General features: G+C 40.8%; 2 protein-coding genes across 2 annotated transcripts in view; both read left to right on the top strand.

Annotated features, from left to right (window-relative positions):
* Positions 1 to 21,377, top strand: part of LOC149204974 (inactive purple acid phosphatase-like protein) — a 374,319-nt gene that overhangs the window by 237,205 nt on the left and 115,737 nt on the right. Inside the window, exon 9 of the mRNA XM_089394858.1 lies at positions 16,391 to 16,512. Within this exon, the coding sequence (XP_089250984.1) occupies positions 16,391 to 16,512 (122 nt within the window). The remainder of the gene's footprint in view (positions 1 to 16,390; positions 16,513 to 21,377) is intronic.
* On the top strand, positions 15,092 to 15,904 carry LOC149204975 (uncharacterized). Its single transcript, XM_089393395.1, has 2 exons — positions 15,092 to 15,221; positions 15,339 to 15,904. Exons 1-2 carry the CDS (start codon positions 15,094 to 15,096, stop codon positions 15,757 to 15,759), a joined length of 549 nt encoding a protein of 182 aa, XP_089249521.1. The 5' UTR covers positions 15,092 to 15,093; the 3' UTR covers positions 15,760 to 15,904.

Below are 21,377 nucleotides of genomic sequence, written 5' to 3'. Positions count from 1 at the left end.
GTGGCTGGGTCAATACATAATATAACTATATATGACTCCTTCGTTGCAATAGCGAGTTCAACGACGTCGACAAGCTCCATACGTTCGGGGATTCGAGTTCTAGTAGCCACTAGGAACAACAAAGGAGTAATATACCAGTGTTCCACGGGGACGCGACCCCCAGGGTCGGGTGCGCGCACCCCTCGCACACCACGCACCCGGGACGGGGAGTCTCTTGGGGGTGCGTTTCCCCACACCCATTTTGGGGAGTCTCGGGGAGATGCAAGGGGGTGCGTTTCCCCAGTGTGGGAGTCTAGACTCCCCAAGCCTCCCCAAAAAGGGTGCTTCTGGGTGTCCCCCTTCAGTGTGGGAGTCTAGACTCCCCAAAAAGGGTGCACCTGGGCGTCCCCCTTTAAATTTGTCTAATAAGACTTAAAAATTAAAAATTAAAAATCAAAAATTCAAAAATCAAAACCATTAATTTCTTTTTAAACTAAAATTAAAACTAAATAACTAAAACTTAAAAGTATACAAAAAAATTAAAATTAAAACTAAATAACTAAAACTTAAAACCCTAAACCTAAAAGTCATGAAAGGCAAAACTTAAAGTTAAAAGCTCATTTCATTTCAATCCAAAGTCATTTCCATTTCCACGCAGAGGCATTTCCAGACAGCGCTGAAATACCATTTCCACGCACAGTTGAAAGCGTGAACAGTGAACACGCCCAGCCAACCTCCCTGCCGCCGCTGCTGAGCCAAGACTCTGAGCCAGTCGCCTTGCATTGCTCCAGCCCACTGTTTGCCTGAATGTTGAGACGCTAAGCTGAGGGACGGTGAGCCGAGTCATTGTTGTAGAATGATGAACCAGTGAATGATGAATGATATCGATCAATGCATTTGAATATTTTATTATTGATTTTTATTTTTGTTTTTTGAATCTCATGGTATGTATGAATAATAATTAATTCAATAATGAGACTTGTCACTTGAGTATGTCATATGAATGATGTATGTATCAAAATGAATGATGAGGATGGATCAATGATTCAAATTTCAATTGTCTATTTAATATTTTTATGCTTTCATTATTGAACAGTGGACAATGAATATGAACTTGAATTATATATATATATATATATATATATATATATATATCTATATATATATATACCTTGACAACTCCCCGCACCCCCGAAATTTCCCTAAAATTTGAGGGTACTCCCACACGTCCCCCCTGTGCGTCTCCCCTCGCACCGGAGTCTTGGTGGAACATTGTAATATACATGTTCTCGCGCTGCAAGGCAATAGATCATTTCCATATCGGTCATCAATTGTGCCACTGCCGTATTGACGACCTCAACTGATCCCCGCTATTGTGTTTTCCTCTAGCTCTCTGACCTATCCTTGCTGCTGAGATTGGCGTATATCACACACCCACGCATACAGCCGCACACTGGCCATATCCGGCTGCCACTACACCCTTTCCCTGCTGTATTTTTTTATCTTACCCGCTACCGTCGTTCGAAACCACCAAAAACCATTTTTTATTCCACTGCGTCCTGACCTCGGTCCTAAATCTGCCTCCGCTCCGCATTTAATCGACGCTGGTCGCTCCTAACTTTGCCTTTGCTCCACATTTAATTGACGCTGGTCAAATAGCGTGATCCAAAGCGTCCATTCGAACCATTCGATCACGTTTCTCTTTTTTTTATGTTTGTTAGAAACTATATTATAATAAACTTAATATAGTTTTTTAAAATTCATTGTTAAAAAAAAACTATATAAAAAAATATTATTATATTAAATAAAAATTTAGTTAAAAAAAATAAAAATAAAGGAATAAAAAAAAGAGAGTTATAAAAAAAATAGAGTTACAAAAAATAAATAAAAAATATTAGAGTTGAAAAAAATTATTATTAAAAAAAATAAAATAAATAAATAAATCCAATGGAATATTATTGATGGGCTACATGACGAGAGGATGGCCAGATTATCTAGATTATAAACATTGAGGCGATAGACACTAAGTGAAGAAAAGCCACAACATTAAAGCTTTGAGGACAAAGCTTTTGAAGGGTAGGGCTATGTTATGAATACAATTCATAACAAAATAAATAAATATAAATAATATAAATACTAAGTAATCAAGTAGTGATTAGGTTAAGAAGTCATTAGTTAAGTGAAAAAGCATGTCTAAAAGACATGCCTGGTCACGAAAAGACACCTGCTTAGGTATATATATGCGGGTCCTCATTGTAACATTCATCATCTTATACATTTTATATATGTTAATAAATTATTATTACCAATACCTCTTGTGTATTTTACATTCAAGTTTACAAGCTATCAATTTTTATGCTTCAAAAACTGTCTCAGCCGTACACGGTATCCCCTGCTAATGCATGGTATAGACATGCCCTATGTAAAGAGTGACACATGTGTCCCCTGTGACTAGCTCCCTAGGCATAGGATCAGTGATGAACGATATGCCATCCCTGCAGGTGATCACCTCATCCCTCAACTTGTTGCTGTCAACTCGCGCACTGACCCGATGCCACCACTGAGAAGTCTCTCCCCTAGTGCACCAAGTGTCATCCAAATATCTCGGGTGAGCTCCTTGTCCTCTGCTGCTCATGCCGAGAGTGTCAAAGGACAACAACCAAATTGCCCATTCCTGTAAGCTAGGTAGGAGAGGGGTAGACGTCTGAGTCCCCATGGATGCCGTCAAGTATCGCTCATCCACGTCCATGTCGATCTTGGGTGAACCACACCCAAAGGTATACCCAGAGTCTCTGTCCATAAGTCTCCCCGGAGGCGACATTCCATGACCTCGTTGTGTAGCACCATACGCCCCTGCATACCACCGAGAATCCCTATACTCGTCATGCCACTGTACGTTGCGTCCTAGCCCTATGCACCTTTGGATACCCCCTTTTACTGCTGTACCATCCTGCGCCATCTCGTGTTGTGCTGTGTCACTATGCCTAACACTCCTTGCGGGTACTCAATGCGATGCGAGTCACTCCTCCTACCCCACAGTGTAAACTAGCAAGCTGTGGTATACCACCATGAATCTCCATGCTCCTTTGTAGGCCACTGCTCCTCGGTGCATAGCCCTACACACTACTCAGTTTTATGGCCTAGAATCGCATCTATATGCATTTGGTCGGACCTCCTACTCCATCCTAGTAGATTTGAGCGCCCTAAATCGCTCCTGCTAGAGGGGATAACTCTACTGTGCCAAACCTCCTGACCTTGAGTCCTAAACCTCAATGGGAGAACATCGTCCCCATACAATGCTCAGTCCGATGGCCTACCCATGCCACCTTCTCCAACCATCCCCTGCCAGAGAGCGCTAATCATCTTGCAACCCCATGCGCAACCAACATGCCAAATCAACCCATGGAGTCTACTCATAAAGCATCTAGCCACTAGTGCTTACTGCAACCCCCCTAAGGAACACATGCACTCAAGTACTAGGTTGACTACAATGCCATAGCCATCCCGTATGTCTGATATTGGACAGGAAGCCTCGCCTAGATCCCAATGCCAATTTGGGCCTCTAGTATCCTCAATGTCTGGGAGCTCCCATTGAGCTTCATTCTGAACTATGTCCATCTCCATGAGTCTAGCTCCCTCCATCGTGTACCAACTCAAAATCTCTCGCCGTTTAACCCCAAGGGAGGGATCAAATGCATGAACTCCAACTCATAGAACAACACTAGCATGCGGATGGTTCACCCAGTGTGACTCAGGTCGTTTTGTCTCGCTATCCTGGTCAACACATGAAACCTGCCTAGGTATCTCTGTCTCTCTCCGTCAAATGGGTAAAGTTAACCTAACAGTGCTGCCAGTCCCGTCTATGTATTCCAGAAGAGAGCTGCTCTCACGCTCCAACGTGCACTCTAGCTGCACCATTAGGGAATCCAACTGCTCCCCAACGCGAGTCAATTTGGCCGTGGACTCTGCACAAACTGCTCGCATGCCCTCTAGCTCCTTGTTCTGTTGCAGAATAGCCTCTTGTACTAACACGACCTTCCTTTTTAATGTTAGAAGGTCGGCCTGAAACTGATGGAAGTGCCGTGGGCATCTATCACCTGTAAACTCGATCATAACTCTAGATACCTTAGCAACTGTTGGCATCTCGTCCTTGGGTGGCATCTCGTCAACTAATGGCTCTATGGGTGTAGGCTCTCTCCTATCCACCAAGGTGGCAACTGGGGTGATCAAAGAGGTCTCTAACAATGGTTACTCCTGAGCCTCACCAGGTATATCGATGTGCTCCTCACCATCCTGTGGGCCCTCAGCATCATGCCCAACCTCCTCCTCCTCAAGCTCCAGATATCTAAAAGCACGTCTCCACTAGCAAAACCCCCTCTTAGTTTCACCCTCTAACTGACCTTGGTCTGTCTGCTCCTCTTGAGGAGATTTGGTGTCCCGAGTTTGTCGACATACCCCACATGGTGTAGATGGTTGCACCCCCACGGTTTGTGTACCTTTAGTGGCTTTGTTATATGGATGAAGATGGGTTTAGATTGTCACCCTCCTCAACTGGGTCAACCTCTCCTTGTTCCAACAAATTCCACCCCAGAATTCCCGCGTTCTTAATTTCCCTGGAGCCATGGGTTTGTCTATGGTTTCACCAGTCATTATGCCTACATACCCGAATCCTCCATGATCTTACTGGTTTCCCATCGCTGGGCGAAGATCATGCTCTAATAGCACTATAATGTTCCACATTGAAATTTACAGCTAATAAGAGACACATGAACTAGGCTATAGCAAATAAAATCACAATTAAGCATGCACTATCAAAGACACCAAGAAATTGGGCAAATAAGCTGAGCCATTTTATTAAATTATGAGCTGTAACAAGTACATGTAGCAAGGAACAAGTGAACTTGGGCTTGCATAAGCAAGTTGGAGCAACCCCAAGTGGAGGAAATGTCCCCAAGGGCTAGGAAGCTTCTGCCCAATATCCTTTTGCGTAGACCCAGAAATTGGCAACTGTTGTTGCACTAGTAATGCTGAAAATGACCCTTTATGATGCCCGAAATCGCCTGAAAATGTAGCTATAGCTTCTCCCGAAAATACTCATCCAAACCCAGAAAGGAATTTGCCCCAAACCAACCACCTGCAAAACCCACAAAATGGTGTGATTACTGGCTGAATAATAAAATGCACTACTGGACAAAAGGAGGATTTTTGGCCTGAATACTGCCCGGAAAAATCTGCAAATTTAACCTTGGACTCCTCTCAAAAAACCCACAAAAACCCAAAAAGGGTTTGGTTTGGTTTGGTTCTGACCCCCGAAATTCGACCCTAAATACCACGTCCTCCTCCAACAGCTGGGAAATACAACCCGCCTGCAAACTCCCAGAAAAATCCCTCCAATCACTCCCAAAATCCAAATTTCTCCTTATTTCTCCCAACAAATTCCAGCGCCAAAGCTCGTCCCACAAACTCCCATGTGAGCTCAGTGAGTAACTTATGTGCTAGCCTTGGATGCTCCAAATCGTGCTGCCTTCAAGCAACAATCTCCTGCTCCCAAACTCCTCTAAAAGGCTGGTATCCCACTGAAGCTCCTATGCCAAAATTCTCATGGCAATTGCTACCTAGAAGACGACCGAAATGACCCAAGCGTATCCTCTCCTGTGTCCTCCTGGAATACGCATTGGCTGAGTGAGTGGCTAAATGTTTGGCTCTGAATCCCTCTAGCGCCTCTCCAAATTGGTATGATTTGACCTTCCTAGGATGGCATTCGAAGTCCACCGAAAGAAGGGTGAGTTCTCCCCTTGGAGAACTCTGTGCTAAGCAACACTCGTGACCCAACTAAATAGCTTGAGCAACAAAGGAAAATAGATGAATGAACAAAAGCCCCCCATAACTTCTATGCTTCTTCTATTTATAATTTCTTCTTGCCTCCTCGTGTGGGTTCCTCCATCCAATAATTCAACCTCCTTCCCTTAGCAATTCGATTTTCCTAAGGGGTTCGAATTCCCCTTTTTGGGTGTCTCCCACATCCCACTACCAATTTAATCTTTCCTTTTTCTCTAATGTTGGTGGCTCCCATCTCTCCAAAAATTAAGTGGGGACTCCCTCCACCCACTTTTCCTAAGTTTACATGCCAAAATATTTCCTAACGCCCAATTGTAAAAATAGAAATTCATCTTAGCCAAATTAATTTTATTGGGGACATTGCAGAAACCCTGTCAAACACTTCCACTAACAAATTAAAGTTGAGATAGACCAAGACCCTAGACCAAAAGGCCTTCCTCCTCCACCAAGTCAACCTTCCAATATGATTCAACAACCTTTAGTAGTCTTTTCTTGTCCAACAGCTACAACCCAACAACAACCCAGAATTTTGGCCCCCAACAACTCAAAATTTTGGCCCAGCTTCAGGACTACAGTTTCAGCCCTTCCTGCAGTTCAACAGCTTCACACGTGTGAGAGAGAAAGATAGAATTTCTACTTCTTGTGCGTAATAGAGACCTCCTCCTCGTTCGTTATCCCTTTCCTCTTCTTCCCTTGGATTTCACACATTTTCTTGAGCTAGAAATTGTAAATCGAACTTGATGAGTGTAGCAAATGAAGTCGAGTTGCTGCCTTTATCTAGGAGATTTTGCCCCTCAATTTGGTCGACTTGTGTGCTTTGAGGCCGACTTGGTCGAGGAGGCCTAGAAGACCTAATTTACATTGAAATAAATTTGTTTCTTAATTGATAATGCCCAAGAAGGGTCTATTACATTATGACATGGACAAGGACACTTGACATAAACACTAGAAGCCTACAGTAGAGGCCTTGACCTAAAAACATTGACTCAAGCATGAAACCCATGCTTTAATAAGTCAATTTTGTTTAATAATAAAATTCCTTTTTCTTTTGACAAATACATTACATCATGACTCAAATACAATTATGAAGACCAACACTAGTTAGATTCTTCAACAAGTTCCCTTTCAAAATTATTTTGTCAATTGCTTGAAGTTGATCTCTTAATTGTGAAATTCTAATGAAATATGAGGCTATAGTATCATTTCTTGTCATGCTATCATCGTGAGGTTCATTCTTCAAACTCATTGCTTGACCAATGTTGTTGATAGTGTATAATCCAACTAGAGCATCATACATCTTCTTTGAAGATTCATGATTTGCTACATAAGGAATCAAGTGATCTCTGATAGTGCCTAGAATGATTATTCTAGCTATGATGTCGTCCTTCTCATATTTTATTTTTCCTTCATTATCTGAGGGTTCAATGACCTTGCCTTTCATAATACCCAAGAGATCATTCTTTGCAAGGATGAGATCAGTCCTTGTTTTCCAAGCTTTGAAATTTGCAGCTTCTTCCAATTTGTTGTCAGACTTCATAGAGGAACCCATAGTCATAGATAAACAATTATATTGTAGATGTAGGTTCTCTTCAATGCCATTCCCTTTACCAAATCTCTTCAAGAGTGATCTCAATATACAATCCTTCACCAAAACTCTGATACCATGTTAATTTTTCAAGTGCAATACATACAAGCACTAATTTCTAAAATACTGATAATTACTTCTAATGATGATGATCTTCTTTTAGCAATTCCAGTTTATCGTTAAGCAATTTCACTTCAGAAATTCAATCATAAATGCACAAGGATTGTAGAGATCATAATGCACAAAGAGAATACAAGATTTACCCTGGGAAAACCAACTTGGGAGAAAAAGCCAACCACCTTTTACATAGAGAAATTCTTTAGTTCAATAGGAAATACACCTAATACTACTAGTCAACTACGAGGTCAAATTGACCAACTAGATGTTAGTTTTTGGTAGCATTATATGTTCTCTAGCCTTGAAAATTGGTGGAGAGGCTAAGGCACATGGGTTCTAAACATAGTTTTTAAAACCGGAACCGGTGACCGGACCGGTCCACCTAATGAACCGGTTTACCGACCGGAACCGGTCTAACGGGACTGGTTTGGTCTAAACGAACGGTTTTAGAAAAATACATTAAATAATTATTTTTTAATGAAAAAAACTATTTTTAAGATTTAAAACCATGATTCCAAGCCAATAGAGACAAAATATGCAAAGATTGCTCATTGATATACCATGTAAAGCCTTAAAGGTGAATATATCAAAATGGCACCGAGTGCAATACATATCATCGACAAAATACATAAGCAATGAGGCTCTAAATGGCCACTAGAGTGCAAAAATAAAGCCTACAAACTATGGGGCCAGTGGCCTACTACAAGACTTCAGTCTAGACTCTACATATATGATAATAGTAATACTATAATAGTGATCAACATTATCACTTGAAGTTGAAACTTCTCATGAGTCTCAGTCATCATGATCAAACTCAGTTGGTTGAGTCTCGACTCCCAAACTGTGTAGCCACAAACTTCTCTATTGGTTCAGTGACTTGAGTCTCAAACTTCTGAAGGTATTCTGCCCTAATATGCCCTATTATTTCATTTGGTGCTCCACATGGCTTTACATGGCCTCCTATCCCAGCCAAGTGTTGCTTGAACCTGTTAATACCCCCTCCTTGAATGGATTTTTGGCAATATTTGCAGATCATTTTGCCATCAATCATATCACAATGAGCCCATGCAGTATCTTCGGCTTTTGGAGGCATGATGACTCCCTGGATGGTAGATCATAGAAGTGAGAAGTTTATAACACAAAAAAAAAATTCATGGACAGCAGACTCAAATGAGGAATTATCAAGTGCAAATCCTTACCTGGAAATGCAAACTAGCTCCCTTAGCCTCCTCTTGAAGATGGCAACTCCACTGACAGCTACACACTATCTCCAAAATAGCTCCAACTCCAACTCCAAGATGACTACTTCAGCAAAAACTCCACACTCTCCAAGCTCACAAACAAACTCACAAACACTCCAAATCAGTTGTGTGAGACAAATGAGAGTGAGAGGGGTCTCTTATAGCAAGTGTGAGGGTGCTTTTGGAGGGAAAATACCTTTCCCTCACCCCCAAAACCCCTAAACCACAAAACCACAGTGCTTTTTGTCATAATTCGGTGGGCTGTCCATAAACCGGCCGGTTTGCTACAAACCGGCCGGTTCCGCCCTAAACCGGCCGGTTTTGACCGGTTAGGGCCAGATTTCGGTCACATGAGGCATCTAACCCGGTTTTTAGGCCTGTTCGGACCGGCCAGGCCTCTAACCGGCCGGTTAGACCGGTTACCGGTTTTTGTGGCCGGTTTTTAAAACTATGGTTCTAAAGAACCCAGAAACCATTTGGTGAAATTCCACTCGGATTGTATTTTATTAAAATAATTAATATTTTTAATGGAGTTCTTAGGAGGGAAATCAATTGGGGAGATGTTGCAGCGAAGGGGCAGTGAGAATCCAGGAGAAGGACTTTTCGAGGAATACTGACAGAGAGGCAATGCAGTAGCCAAGAGAGCTGACGCTGGGCCATTCTAGGCCCACACAGTCCTGATGCAGAGCCAGAAGAGCTAGCATAGAGGAGAAAGATGCCTGTCACGCAGAAGCCAAAAATGCCTGGAACTGGTGGAATAGCCGGGATAGCTGACGCAGAGGGTAGAAGTGGTGACGCATGGCCAGCGTAGAAATAGTTGGGGTTAAACAGTCTTGTGCCAGATCGACCAAAATTTTTCCAAGTGAAGTGAGTTAAAACTCACTCAGATTATCTGCTAGTATGTTCTCTGTAAAGGATTTCTAGATGAGCATCCTAGATTTGTATTCATATATTTCTCTTGCATAATGATAAGCCTTTGGAACTGTTGCACCGGTTTTCTCACATTGGGTTTTTCCGGGGACTATTGTGTCCTATGTATCTTGTTCTTTGCTCTGTTTTCTGTTTCATGAGATCAAATATTTAATTAGTGTAGGCTGCAGAAGTAATTTTCTTCAGTATTCAGAAGAATAACTTGATGAATGTAATATAAAAATCAAGTAGGTGAAGTGAATTCGGTTTTGCTGCAGTAGTGGTTCCTTGAGGATTAGGAATTTTCACACAAGACTATGGTCAAACCTGGTCAAATAACCCTCTTGTCTAGTCAATCTTCTGCCCTTCAACTTTGGGCCTCTTTGATCTACCTAGGCCGAATTTTGGCATCCCAGAATATGCCCAAAAACTCGGTCTGCTGCACAGAATGTTCTACCTAGAATTTTGGCTTTGCTGCCCAAAAATTTGACCTTTTGCCCAAAAATTGCCTAGAAAGTGACACGTGCAAAGCCAAGAGAGAGAGAGATAGATGCTAAAGATGAATTCGTCCTTCTTTGCTAGGATGCCCAAAATATTACTTGTCTTGTTTGAGGTCGAACGATGCCTTTTGGAGGAGGTGGAATGCTCTATATATATAGTGTTTTACCTGTTCGAATGGGTATGTCTATTCACTAGGGCTGACTTGGGTTGAGGGAGGGCCAACTTGACGAGTTTGGAGCAAAAAATTCAAAATACAAATTTCGAAATTCTCTTTTGAATCTGACATGAAGATCATGCCTTATAGTGATTTTTAAGGGCTAAACAATGAAAATGACATGAAGAACGTGTCTTACAAATTCATTATGTATTTCAAGCACTAAAATATAAATTTTGAAGACCAACCATAGCTACAAAATTCAACAAAAGAGAAAGGAAGGGGCAATTGCTCTTAGTTCAGCTGAAACAAAGTTTATAATGACTTCATTGGCATGTTGTGAGTCCATCTAGCTTTACAAGTTGATTGCACAGTTGATCGTTCATATGTTGGAGCCCATCATTGTGTTGTGACAATTACAATTACATCAGATTTTCTTAGAAACCATTGTTTCATGATTGCTTTTTGCACAGTTGTACCTTATACCATTTCTTGATTATGTTTTGGCTGATTTTTACGTTGCTGATATTATAAAAAAATTCCTTGCAAAGGGGAATGTTTGAGATCTTGAGAGAGAAGCTTGGGTTTGTGTAGAACAACTTCCTCACAAATAATGAGTTTCAGGCTTTTGTGTTGGAATTTCTAAATTTAACACATTAGAAATTCTTCTTGTACTGTCTGGTTTATTTCTTCCTACTTGTTTAATTACTTAACAAGTTATTTACCATGTAAATACTGAAAATAAACACAAGTACAGTATCAACATCTATAGATCATCAACTGAAAGAAAACAAGCGCACAAGTGACACTGTTATTTTTGGACCAATGTTCTTAGAAAAACCCAATGCGGGAAAACCGGTGCAGCTATTCAGAGGGTTATATTATTATGCAGTTTATCTGAGTACAACTGGGTGCCTAAACCGGCTCACCCGACAGAGAAAAATACACGGCAAGAATACCTTTATATTCAGAAATACGTATTCAGAAAACCTGTCCCATGAAACCCTCTTCGGCACAACTGAAGCTCAACGCTGGCCGTTCTGGCCACTGTGTTAGCCTCTTGCCGACCTGCGTCTGCCCTAGGACCCTTTGCGTCAGCCTTCTGAGGCACTACGCAGCGTCCGCGTCACTCCCTTTGCCCTCTGAGTGGATGATGCAGTCTTTATGGGCTCTGCGTTGCCTCTGCTGGGCTCTGAATAGCCTGGACTGACTGTTGCTCTAGCTCTCTCTGCTTCTATGTTGGTCTCCTAGTATTGTCCCTACCTCTATGCCTCGTACTCACTGCCCCTCGCTGTTGATCACTGATTCAACTTTGCTTAGCAACCCCCCTCTAGCAAAATGAATGACTGATCACTCTTTTGTGCCCTCCAACTAACCCTCAAGACTCCTCTTATACTTTTCTCGTTGGTCCATCAATGGCCGAGATGAAATCTCTAATCAATGGCTAAGATTAGATTTGGTTTGATCCATGACTTTTGGAACATTCTAAGCCAGTTTTATATTAATACCCATTAATATTTTATTTTTCCTAAGTTTAGACTTTGGAACTCCATTAAAAATGTTAATTATTTTAATATCTCCCAAACCTGTTAGAATCTGCCCAAACCATTTCTAGGTCTTGGAGATTTCATGTGCTTTAGCCTCTCCAACAATTTTCATGGCTAGAGCACATCCGATGCTACCCAAATCAACATTTTGGTTTCTCCAAGTTGTTTTATTAGGAAGAGGCCACATGACTATTGAAGGGGATATATTGTAGGATTGGTGTGCGATGTGGAAGAGGTTCCCTTACACTGCTATGCTAGATTCCTTCACTTATGACTCTTGGCATCTCTTCTATTTTTGGCCAGTGTAAGGTTGTGGCAAATTCTATGATAGTTATCACAGATTCAACTTACACATTATGACCCATTTATGATGGGAGTTTCGCATGTTCAATAGGGTGCATCCCTTGGGGAGAAATTTCTTTTTACCTGTGACACTGGACAGATGTTTCCTTTCATGAAGGATATATTATTCATTACTTTTGTAACCGCTCTTCCATCTCTTTTCAAGTTTGGCTTAGTAAGGGATGACATACTAGTTAGGCTTTTATATATAGTGAGATTAAGTGGAGTGATTCTACCAAAAGTGTGCCCAAGGCTTGTGAGAAGCCATTGTAGTCCCCTGAGGACAGTATTGTATTTTCTCTAATTTGTTAATGAGAAGATAGTGGTTGCTGTTACAGAATTTTGCCTTGTGTCTGTTACATTTATGCTGTTGTTTCTGTAGATCAGATTTCATCTTTTGCAGGGTTGATATCAGTGTTGTTAAAAGCGCGCGCTTTTTTCCCTCTGGGGATTTAATCACGCTTTTTATGGGAAAAAAGTGGCTCTTTTTTTATAGCGCTTTTTTCACAAAAAAGCTTGGGGGGCGCGGGCAGCGAGTTTTATAATGAAAATTTCATGTTTTTTTGGTTCATTTTCACTGTGGGGGCGCGTAGGAGGAGGAGAAGGTGTTGGAGAGAGGAGCTGGAGGGTTTGTGAGGAAATCTAAGGGATTGTAGGACAAATTCAAGAGGAGACCACCAATTTCTCCATAAAAACAGTATGTAGATTAATTTTTTTTTTGTTTTCCTTTTTTAAAAGCATTGTTTTTCATTGTTTTTGGTTGGGAAACTTCATATGGGCACCATTTTCCTTTTGTTTTCATTGTTTTTAAAGAATTTTTTGTATTTTTTCATTGATTTGGGATGGGTAAATTGGTATGACTATGGGAACCAATTTTTTTTTTTTCATTTTTTTTTAAACATTGTTTATGTTTTTTCATTGTTTTTGGCATTTGCCATTTGGTTGGGTAACTTGGGTTTGGAACTTTGGATTCTGGAAATTTGTAACTTGTAATTTTGTAAATGCTAAATTGTAATCCTAAATTCCTATTTCCTAATCCTTGTTTTCCCATAGGTTTGCAAATTCAAAATTCAAAAACAAACATGCCAAGGAAATTGGATCCTTTCTGGGAATATGGTGAACCTAAAGCTCCGAATGATAGACAAAACTTGAATTGCAAGTTGTGTGGAAAGGACATACGCGGGGGGGTGTACAGGTTGAAGTTTCACCTTGCACAAATCCCTGGACATGATGTGGGGCCCTGTATAAATACAAATCCTGAACTTATCCAAAGAGCCATGAGAGCATTGGGAGAATTAGAGCACACTAGAGAGGCCAAAGAAGAACTCAAAAGGCAACTAAAAAGGTCAGCTGAAGGAAGTGGGCCAAGTGGCACTGGTTCTACTGCAGCATCAGTCAATCCGGTAGCTGCATCATCATTTTTTGTTCCTCGAACCACACCTGGTTCACAACCATCTATCGGTTCAATGCTAAAAAGAACTGAAAAAGAACAAGCTGACAGATTGATGGCAAAATTTCTCCTCTGGAGTGATATTCCTTTCAGCATTGTAAGGAATAATCCATTTTTCCAACCTACTGTTGATGCTATTGCCAGTGTTGGCCCGGGGTACAAAATCCCTTCTTATCATGATTTTAGAGGCCGGATTCTTCAAGATGAAAAACGTGACTGCACCCAAAGATTGGAGGATTTTAGGGCATCATGGGCACAAACATGATGCACTGTTATGTCAGATGGTTGGACTGACCAAAAGGGGAGAACCCTTATAAACTTCTTGTTTAGTTGTCCCAAGGGGACTATGTTTATCAAATCTGTTGATGCATCTCATCAAATCAAAGATGCAAGAACTTTATGTGATTTGCTGGATGTGTTTATTTTGGAGGTGGGTGAACAACATGTTGTCCAAGTCATAACGGACAATGCTGCAAATTATGTTGCTGTTGGTAGAATGCTTATGGACATGCATCCTACTTTATTTTGGACACCTTGTGCTGCCCATTGTATTGATTTGATGTTAGAGGACATAGGGAAAATTCCCTTTGTCAAAGATATTGTTGACTCATCAAAAAGCATCACAAAATTTATATATAATCATACATCTGTGCTTAGCTTGATGAGAAGATTCACCAACAACAAAGAGTTGGTGCGCCCCGCCATTACACGGTTTGCCACGAGTTTCATATCTCTTCAATCCCTCCTGAATTCTATGTGGGATTTGAAGAGAATGTTTCTTTCAGAGGAGTGGTGTGCTATGTCAATGAGCCACAAACCAGAAGGAGAGGCCGTATGCAGACTAGTTTCATATCAGGAAGACTTCTGGGCGGGAGTGCAGGAGGTGTGCGCCGTTACTGAACCTTTGGTAAAGGTTCTTCGGTTGGTTGATGGTGAGAAGCCCGCAATGGGCTATTTGTATGAAGCCATGGACAGGGCCAAAGAAGCCATTCAGGCCTACTATGATGATAAGGGAGATGATGGGTTTCAGAAACAACTCCTTCTATGGGGAGTGATTGATGAGCGATGGAACAACACACTCCATCGTCCCATTCATGCTGCTGGGCTTTTCCTGAACCCTGCATTTTCTTATGCATGTGAGTTTGATTTTGATGCTGAGGTCATGGATGGATTCTTATCCTGTGTCCAGAAGATGGTGCGATCTCCAGAACAACGTATAGAGATCTCTAAACAAATTGAGACATATAAGATGGCAGGTGGCACATTTGGCTTTGAGATGGTTGTCATTGATAGGACGATTAAAATGCCAGGTATTTTTTAGTTTGTAACTTTGTTTCAAATTTCATTGTCTTCAAAATTTCAAATTCCATTCTTTTCTTATGTTTATTTAAAATTTTATTTGTAATTTTGTTGTAGATGCATGGTGAAAGATGTATGGTGGCAGAGTACCCCTTTTGCAAAAGCTTGCCGTATGCATTCTCAGCCAAACATGCAGCTCCTCAGGATGTGAGCGCAACTGGAGTGTATTTGAAAAAATAGACAACAAGAAGCGCAACAGGTTAACACTTAAACATATAAAATATTGCAAATTTCCAAATAAATTTTTGAATTCATTAAACAATATATTTTTTTTATAATATTAATTATTAATTATTATTTCATGATCTTTGTACAGGTTGGAGTCCCAACGCCTTAATGACATGGTCTATGTCTACTACAATCTTCGATTGTGGGTGAGGCAACTTGAGAGGACACCTGATGTGGATGCCATGTCATTGGATGGGATTGACACCACTGCTGCATGGAGGGTTGAGGCCGAGAGGCCTCTCATGGATTCTGCGGATGATTGGTTAGTGCAGGATGTAGTGGAGGGGGAGGAGGAGCAGGAGGAGGAGGTGACACCGCCTACCCGGGCTACCACTAGGACCAGTAGAGGACGTGGTCTACCTCCTGTAGCTCATACTTCTAGTTCTTCAGCTTCTAGAGCACATCAGACTCCACTGCCATTTCCACCAGCACAGGCACCAACATCTACATTTAGAGGGAAAGAGAAAGTTGTGACATTTTCTCGCAAGAGGGGCAGAGGAAATCAATAGGATTAGACTTTCATTTTATTGTATGAGTCTATGACATTATGACATGATGAGATACATTATCATATTTTTTGTTGATATTTTGAGGCTGAGCTGGGACTCAGGAGTCAGGACTTACTATTCAGGACATGATTCAATGTTATGTGTGATTTTAGCGCTAGAAATGATATTAAACATCTTATATATTAGTTTTCTTATCATATTTATGTGTCAATGTATTTATTTTATGTTGTAGATGGTTTAGATATTAAAAAAAATGAAAAAAATGAAAAAAATGAATATTTTTGTACCAAACGCTTTTTTCCGCTTTTTCCCGCTTTTTCCACTTTTTTCCTTTTCATTCCCGGCGCCGATTTAATCCCGCTCGCGCTTTTCACAACATTGGTTGATATCATCCCTCGAAATGTGGTGTTTGCACCTCTGAGTTTTCCATTTCGCTCTTTTGTTTATCACTTTATATAGATCTAGAACTTTGTTTGGTTAGTTCTATGAGTGCAGATGTGTGTCACGTGGATGTAAAATTATGAGAAAAAGTTCTCTTTTATATCTTCTAATGGGTTGCATGTGCTTAAAAAGTCAAAATGATACTTTTGATTTTATCTAATGCTTCAAGTCTGTGCTCTAAATTGCACAGGACAGATAAATGGGCAGAGACGGATTTGGGAACCAAATGGGGCGATAAATGGGAGGAGAAATTTTTCTCAGGGATGGGGACTCGCCAAGGGGAAACGTGGCATGTGACTTCAGGTGGTGCACGTAAGTCACTGTTAACCTTTTAGCCCATGAAGTGCTCCTGGTAATGTTTGCATGCCTTTAGTCAGTTATTTAATATGTTGTCTTTGTGAGGTAAAAATGCATGATCAGTGGATCATTCATGCTATTTAAGATTTTTTAGCAGCGTAAATACTTGTTTTAATCATAACATTCTTTTCCATTTGTTTTCAATTAGAGGCATCGACTGTTTTATAATTATCGAATTGTTTTTGATAGTAGTCATGTAACTTATAAGTTTTGAATGGTTCTGGTTTTGATCATTTGTGGTATGCCATTATTGGAAAGTTATTAGTTTGCATTAGTTTTAGTAATCTCCCCAGGTTATTATCACAAAACTGATTTTGTTTTCTTTCGTGAAAATAACAGGAGAGATAAAAAAATTATTTGATATATTTTAGTGAGGAACGCACAGATTTCTGTGTTACATGATAGTTGTCAGATGGGAAACACAATTACCATAGTCGATTGCAAGGAAGTGAAGAGATAAAGTACGAGCATGATGAAATATTGAAGGGAAATCAATGGAATTATAATTCAGGAAGGACATCCTAACTATGTTTGACTTAAACCATAGTCTATGAACATGAAATCAGTAAGGCAGCAATATTTACAATGTGAAACATGATACTTTGTGGATGCCTAGAGTGAATGGCAATGGTTGATACAAGATTCTTATGGTGTTATTTGTTTTTTCTGTTTGTGAATGGTTCTGGTTTGATCATTTGTGGTATACCATTATTGGAAAGTTATTATTTTGCATTAGTTTTAGTAATCTCCCCAGGTTATTATCACAAAACTGGTTTTGTTTTCTTTCGTGAAAATAACAGAAGAGAGATAAAAAATTATTTGATATATTTTAGTGAGGAACACACAGATTTCTGGGTTACATGATAGTTGTCAGATGGAAAACACAATTACCATAGTCGATTGCAAGGAAGTGAAGAGATAAAGTACGAGCATGATGAAATATTGAAGGGAAATCAATGGAATTATAATTCAGGAAGGACATCCTAACTATGTTTGACTTAAACCATAGTCTATGAACATGAAATCAGTAAGGCAGCTATATTTACAATGTGAAACATAATACTTTGTGGATGCCTAGAGTGAATGACAATGGTTGATACAATATTCTTATGATGTTATTTGTTCTTTCTGTTTGTGAATATTGTTGCTTCTTTTCCGCACTGAACCGTGCATTATTCTACTACAGTTGATTTGACTCTAAACATTGTACTTTTGCATTCTTAGCTGACCATATCCATATCCAAGGTTGGACCAGCGATGACAATATCAAGACAAGTGATGTACATATTGTAATAGACCTATGAATATAACTGATCACTTACAAAATAGAAGTGACTGCTCAAAATGCACAATACTCAACTTTGTGTTGATTATTAAAATGATTATTATAGCATATTGACAATGAACTGTTATTTTAAAGAATTTATAAGTTGTGTATATTTTCATGTTGATTATTAAAAGTTATGTTATAGCATGATGATGTAATATTCCCTCTAATTAAAATTCTGCTAAGTGAATTCTGAAATTCGACAATTTTGATGATGAACAATTTTGGGAGAAAAACTTAGGAAAAGTGGGTGTGGCATCAAATTAAATTTTGGTGAAAATGTTGAAATTTCTAAGTATTATCCATTAGAAATTTTATCTGTATTCTCAGTTTTATTTCGCCTTCTTGTTTAATTAGTAACAAGTTATTTAATCATATAAACACCGAAATAAACACAATACAATGTCAACCATCTACAAGATCAACAACTGAAAGAAATAGACAAACACACAAGTGGCACCATTATTTTTGGACAATTATCGCCGGAAAAACCCAACTTGGGAAAACCGGTGCAGCAGTTCTGAGGGTTTTATTATTAAGTAGCTTTTCTGAGTACACTGGGTGCCAAACTGGCTCACCCAACAGAGAAAATAATATGGCAGTAATACCTCTCCTTGGAAGCAGATATTCTGAAAGTTTGCCCCATGAAACTTTATTCAACACAATCTGAAGCACTACATTAGCCCTCCTGGCCTCTGCGCTAGCGTGAAACCCTCTGCGTCAGCCCTCTGAGGCTCTGCGCAAGCTCTCTGACCCTCTACGTCACTTCTGCAATCTCTGCGTGAGTGACGTTGACCCTTCTGGCCTTTGCACAGTCACTGCTAGCCTCTGTGTGGCTCCCTCTATCTTCTGCGTCTGCCTCTCTACTTCTACGCTGGTCTTCCGACATTGTCTCTGCCTCTCTGCCTTGTACTCACTGCCCCTCGCTGCAACTCTGATCACTGATTCGATTTCTCTTAGCAAACCCCACTCTAGAAAATCGAATGACTGATCACTCTAGTGTATCTCCAACTGAACCTCAAGCCTCCTCTTATACTTTTTCTGTTGAGTCTTCAACGACCGAGATTACATCTCTAATCAACGGCTAAAATTAGATTTGGCTTGATCCATGTCATTTAGAACCTTCTAACCCGGTTTTATATTAATACCCATTAATATTTGGTTTTTCTAAGTTTAGACTTAGGAACCCATTAAAAATATTAATTATTCTAATATCTTCTTCACTGGACAGAATTTCCCCAAACCATTTCTGGGTCTTGGAGATCTCACGTGCTTTAGCCTCTCCACTAATTTTCATGGTTAGAGCACATCCCATGCTACTCCAAATCAACGCTCCCTCTTAGCTAGGACTGTGCTCTAGTAATACTCCACCATTGAGCATCACCCTGATTATACGACACCAGTACCTGTGCTGATGTTAGGCCTCTTTGCCCAACATTCTCTGTACTGCTGGATCCTGTATTGTTGCCCATGGATCTGCCACTGCCACTGCTACTTTTGTATGACAAGTCCCTCTGCATCTATGTTGCTGCTGGTCCTTTCTCCCAACACTACATCTGCATTGCAGTTATCTTTCATCATGCTGCATCGTGCTTCCCATAGCACTACCACTACTACCGCTGCATTGCATCTCAGTTACTGAGAAGTAAGTAACTGATCCCCCCAACTACTGACATCCTTGTCAGGCCAGAAACCCTCGTGACGCTGAAGCTCTCTCTGATGCTATCCAGTGCTCTCTCTACGCTGCTGCAACAACTCTGTGCCTCTCGCACCGTTGCAAACCTCTCTATACCATCTTGCATTACTGCAACCTCCTCTATGCCTCTCGCACTGCTGCAACCCTCTCTGTGCTGTCAGGGACTACTGCACTCTAGCACTCTCTGCTGCTTCATCCGCATCCGCTTCTACCGACATCCACCATTCTGCTACTTTCATTTCGGGGCTCGCATAGCCGGATATGATCCAAGAGTTTGGGTACCTCAAGGATCCTGCCCCTCATCGCCTGTAGTCTTCCTGACTACAACTCAATGTCACCCCACCTCTTCTCTAGAGCTACATGAGCACTCATGGCACAATCGGTATCAACGACCAACTCCGTTCCTCTCTTCGACTCCCTCTGAATCTCTACTTCCCTCGTTAAAATTGGCGACCAGGGCAAAACTTCATGTGGGTCATCTTATTCATGGCTGATAATATTTTTATTCGATTCCTCTCGCCGAGAGGTGTAGGATTGATATAAAGATCATCTGATTCCGATAAGTATTCATGGAGATATGAACTTATTTTGATTATGGAATTATTATCAAGCCGACTTACAACTCATGTAGGCTCAGAAGCCCAACAGTCGCTTCTTTTCACCCACCAACGTTGTGTATAAATATAAGAGGACTTTTCCTCATTTGAACTCACTCATCTCATCACATCTCTCTCTCTCTCTACTACGCAGAAATGGGTCTCTTCTCTATTGCGCTAAAATGGGTCTTTCTCTCTCACACATGTGAAGCCGGAAGCTGTTGAATTTGAAGCTGCAACTGCAGAAGTAAAGATTGACTTGTGTGGCCTAGAAGATCTCCTCTTTGGAACTGCGCTGTAGGTTCATCTGAACCGCCTCTGAAAGCCGCAACTTTTGGTGGTGGAATGAAGTCAATCCGATGAACGGTTTGCAAGATATTGACTGCCCTAGTTTGAAGCCGAAAACTGCTGAAACTGAAGCTGCAACTGCAGAACTAAAGATTGACTTGCGTGGCCTAGAATATCTCCTCTTTGGAACTGTGCTGTAGGTTCATCTGAACCTCCTCTGAAAGCCACAACTTTTGGTGGTGGAATGAAGTCAATCCGACGAACGGTTTGCAAGATATCGTCTGCCCTAGTTTGATAATGAAGCCGCTAATGCTGATGCTGCTGATCTAGGGTTTGCTACTGCTGATATGAATCAGATTTATTGTACTATTTATCTCTGCTGAATTATTGAAGATAAAAGAAGATTTGATCAAAGGGTTTCCCCACACATTGTGGGGTTTGTCCCTGGCTAGCCGCCACATCTTGTGTCTCTTGTCTTGGCTTGTTTTTTGTCAATCGTTTAATGTTTTATCTGCACTTTACTTTATGTACATGTGATTGCTAATCAGTGGAATATAATAAGAAAAAGAAGTAAACTGTTATAAGCATAGAACATACCATAACTTAACACTCCTGGAAGTTTTCTTCTAGACTCCCTTTGAGTCTTGATTTCCCTCCTGGAAATCCTTCTGCCAAAAGTCGAAGCGTACCTCTTCGATCCCCTTTGCTCTTGCAACACTGATCTAGATTTCTTGGCCAGAAATCCGCTTAGGTAGCGACTCCCTCTACCTTGGTTTTGTCCCGTTAGGTACTGTTCTCCCTTGACAGCAACAACACCCTACCAGCTTCACACTCCACAATCTGCCCACAGCTTCCTAAGCCCCCGCAACTGAAAAAACTAAGCCTCTAGGCTCTACGGAATCCTGACAGTGGC

Source organism: Pinus tabuliformis, chromosome 1_2 (genome assembly GCF_031772625.1).
Source record: "Pinus tabuliformis cultivar Carrire ecotype Pingquan chromosome 1_2, CPIR1, whole genome shotgun sequence".
NCBI classification, from domain to species: Eukaryota; Viridiplantae; Streptophyta; class Pinopsida; order Pinales; family Pinaceae; genus Pinus; species Pinus tabuliformis.
The sequence above is the reverse complement of the archived record's forward strand: the minus strand, read 5'-3'. Positions and strand labels throughout refer to the sequence as shown.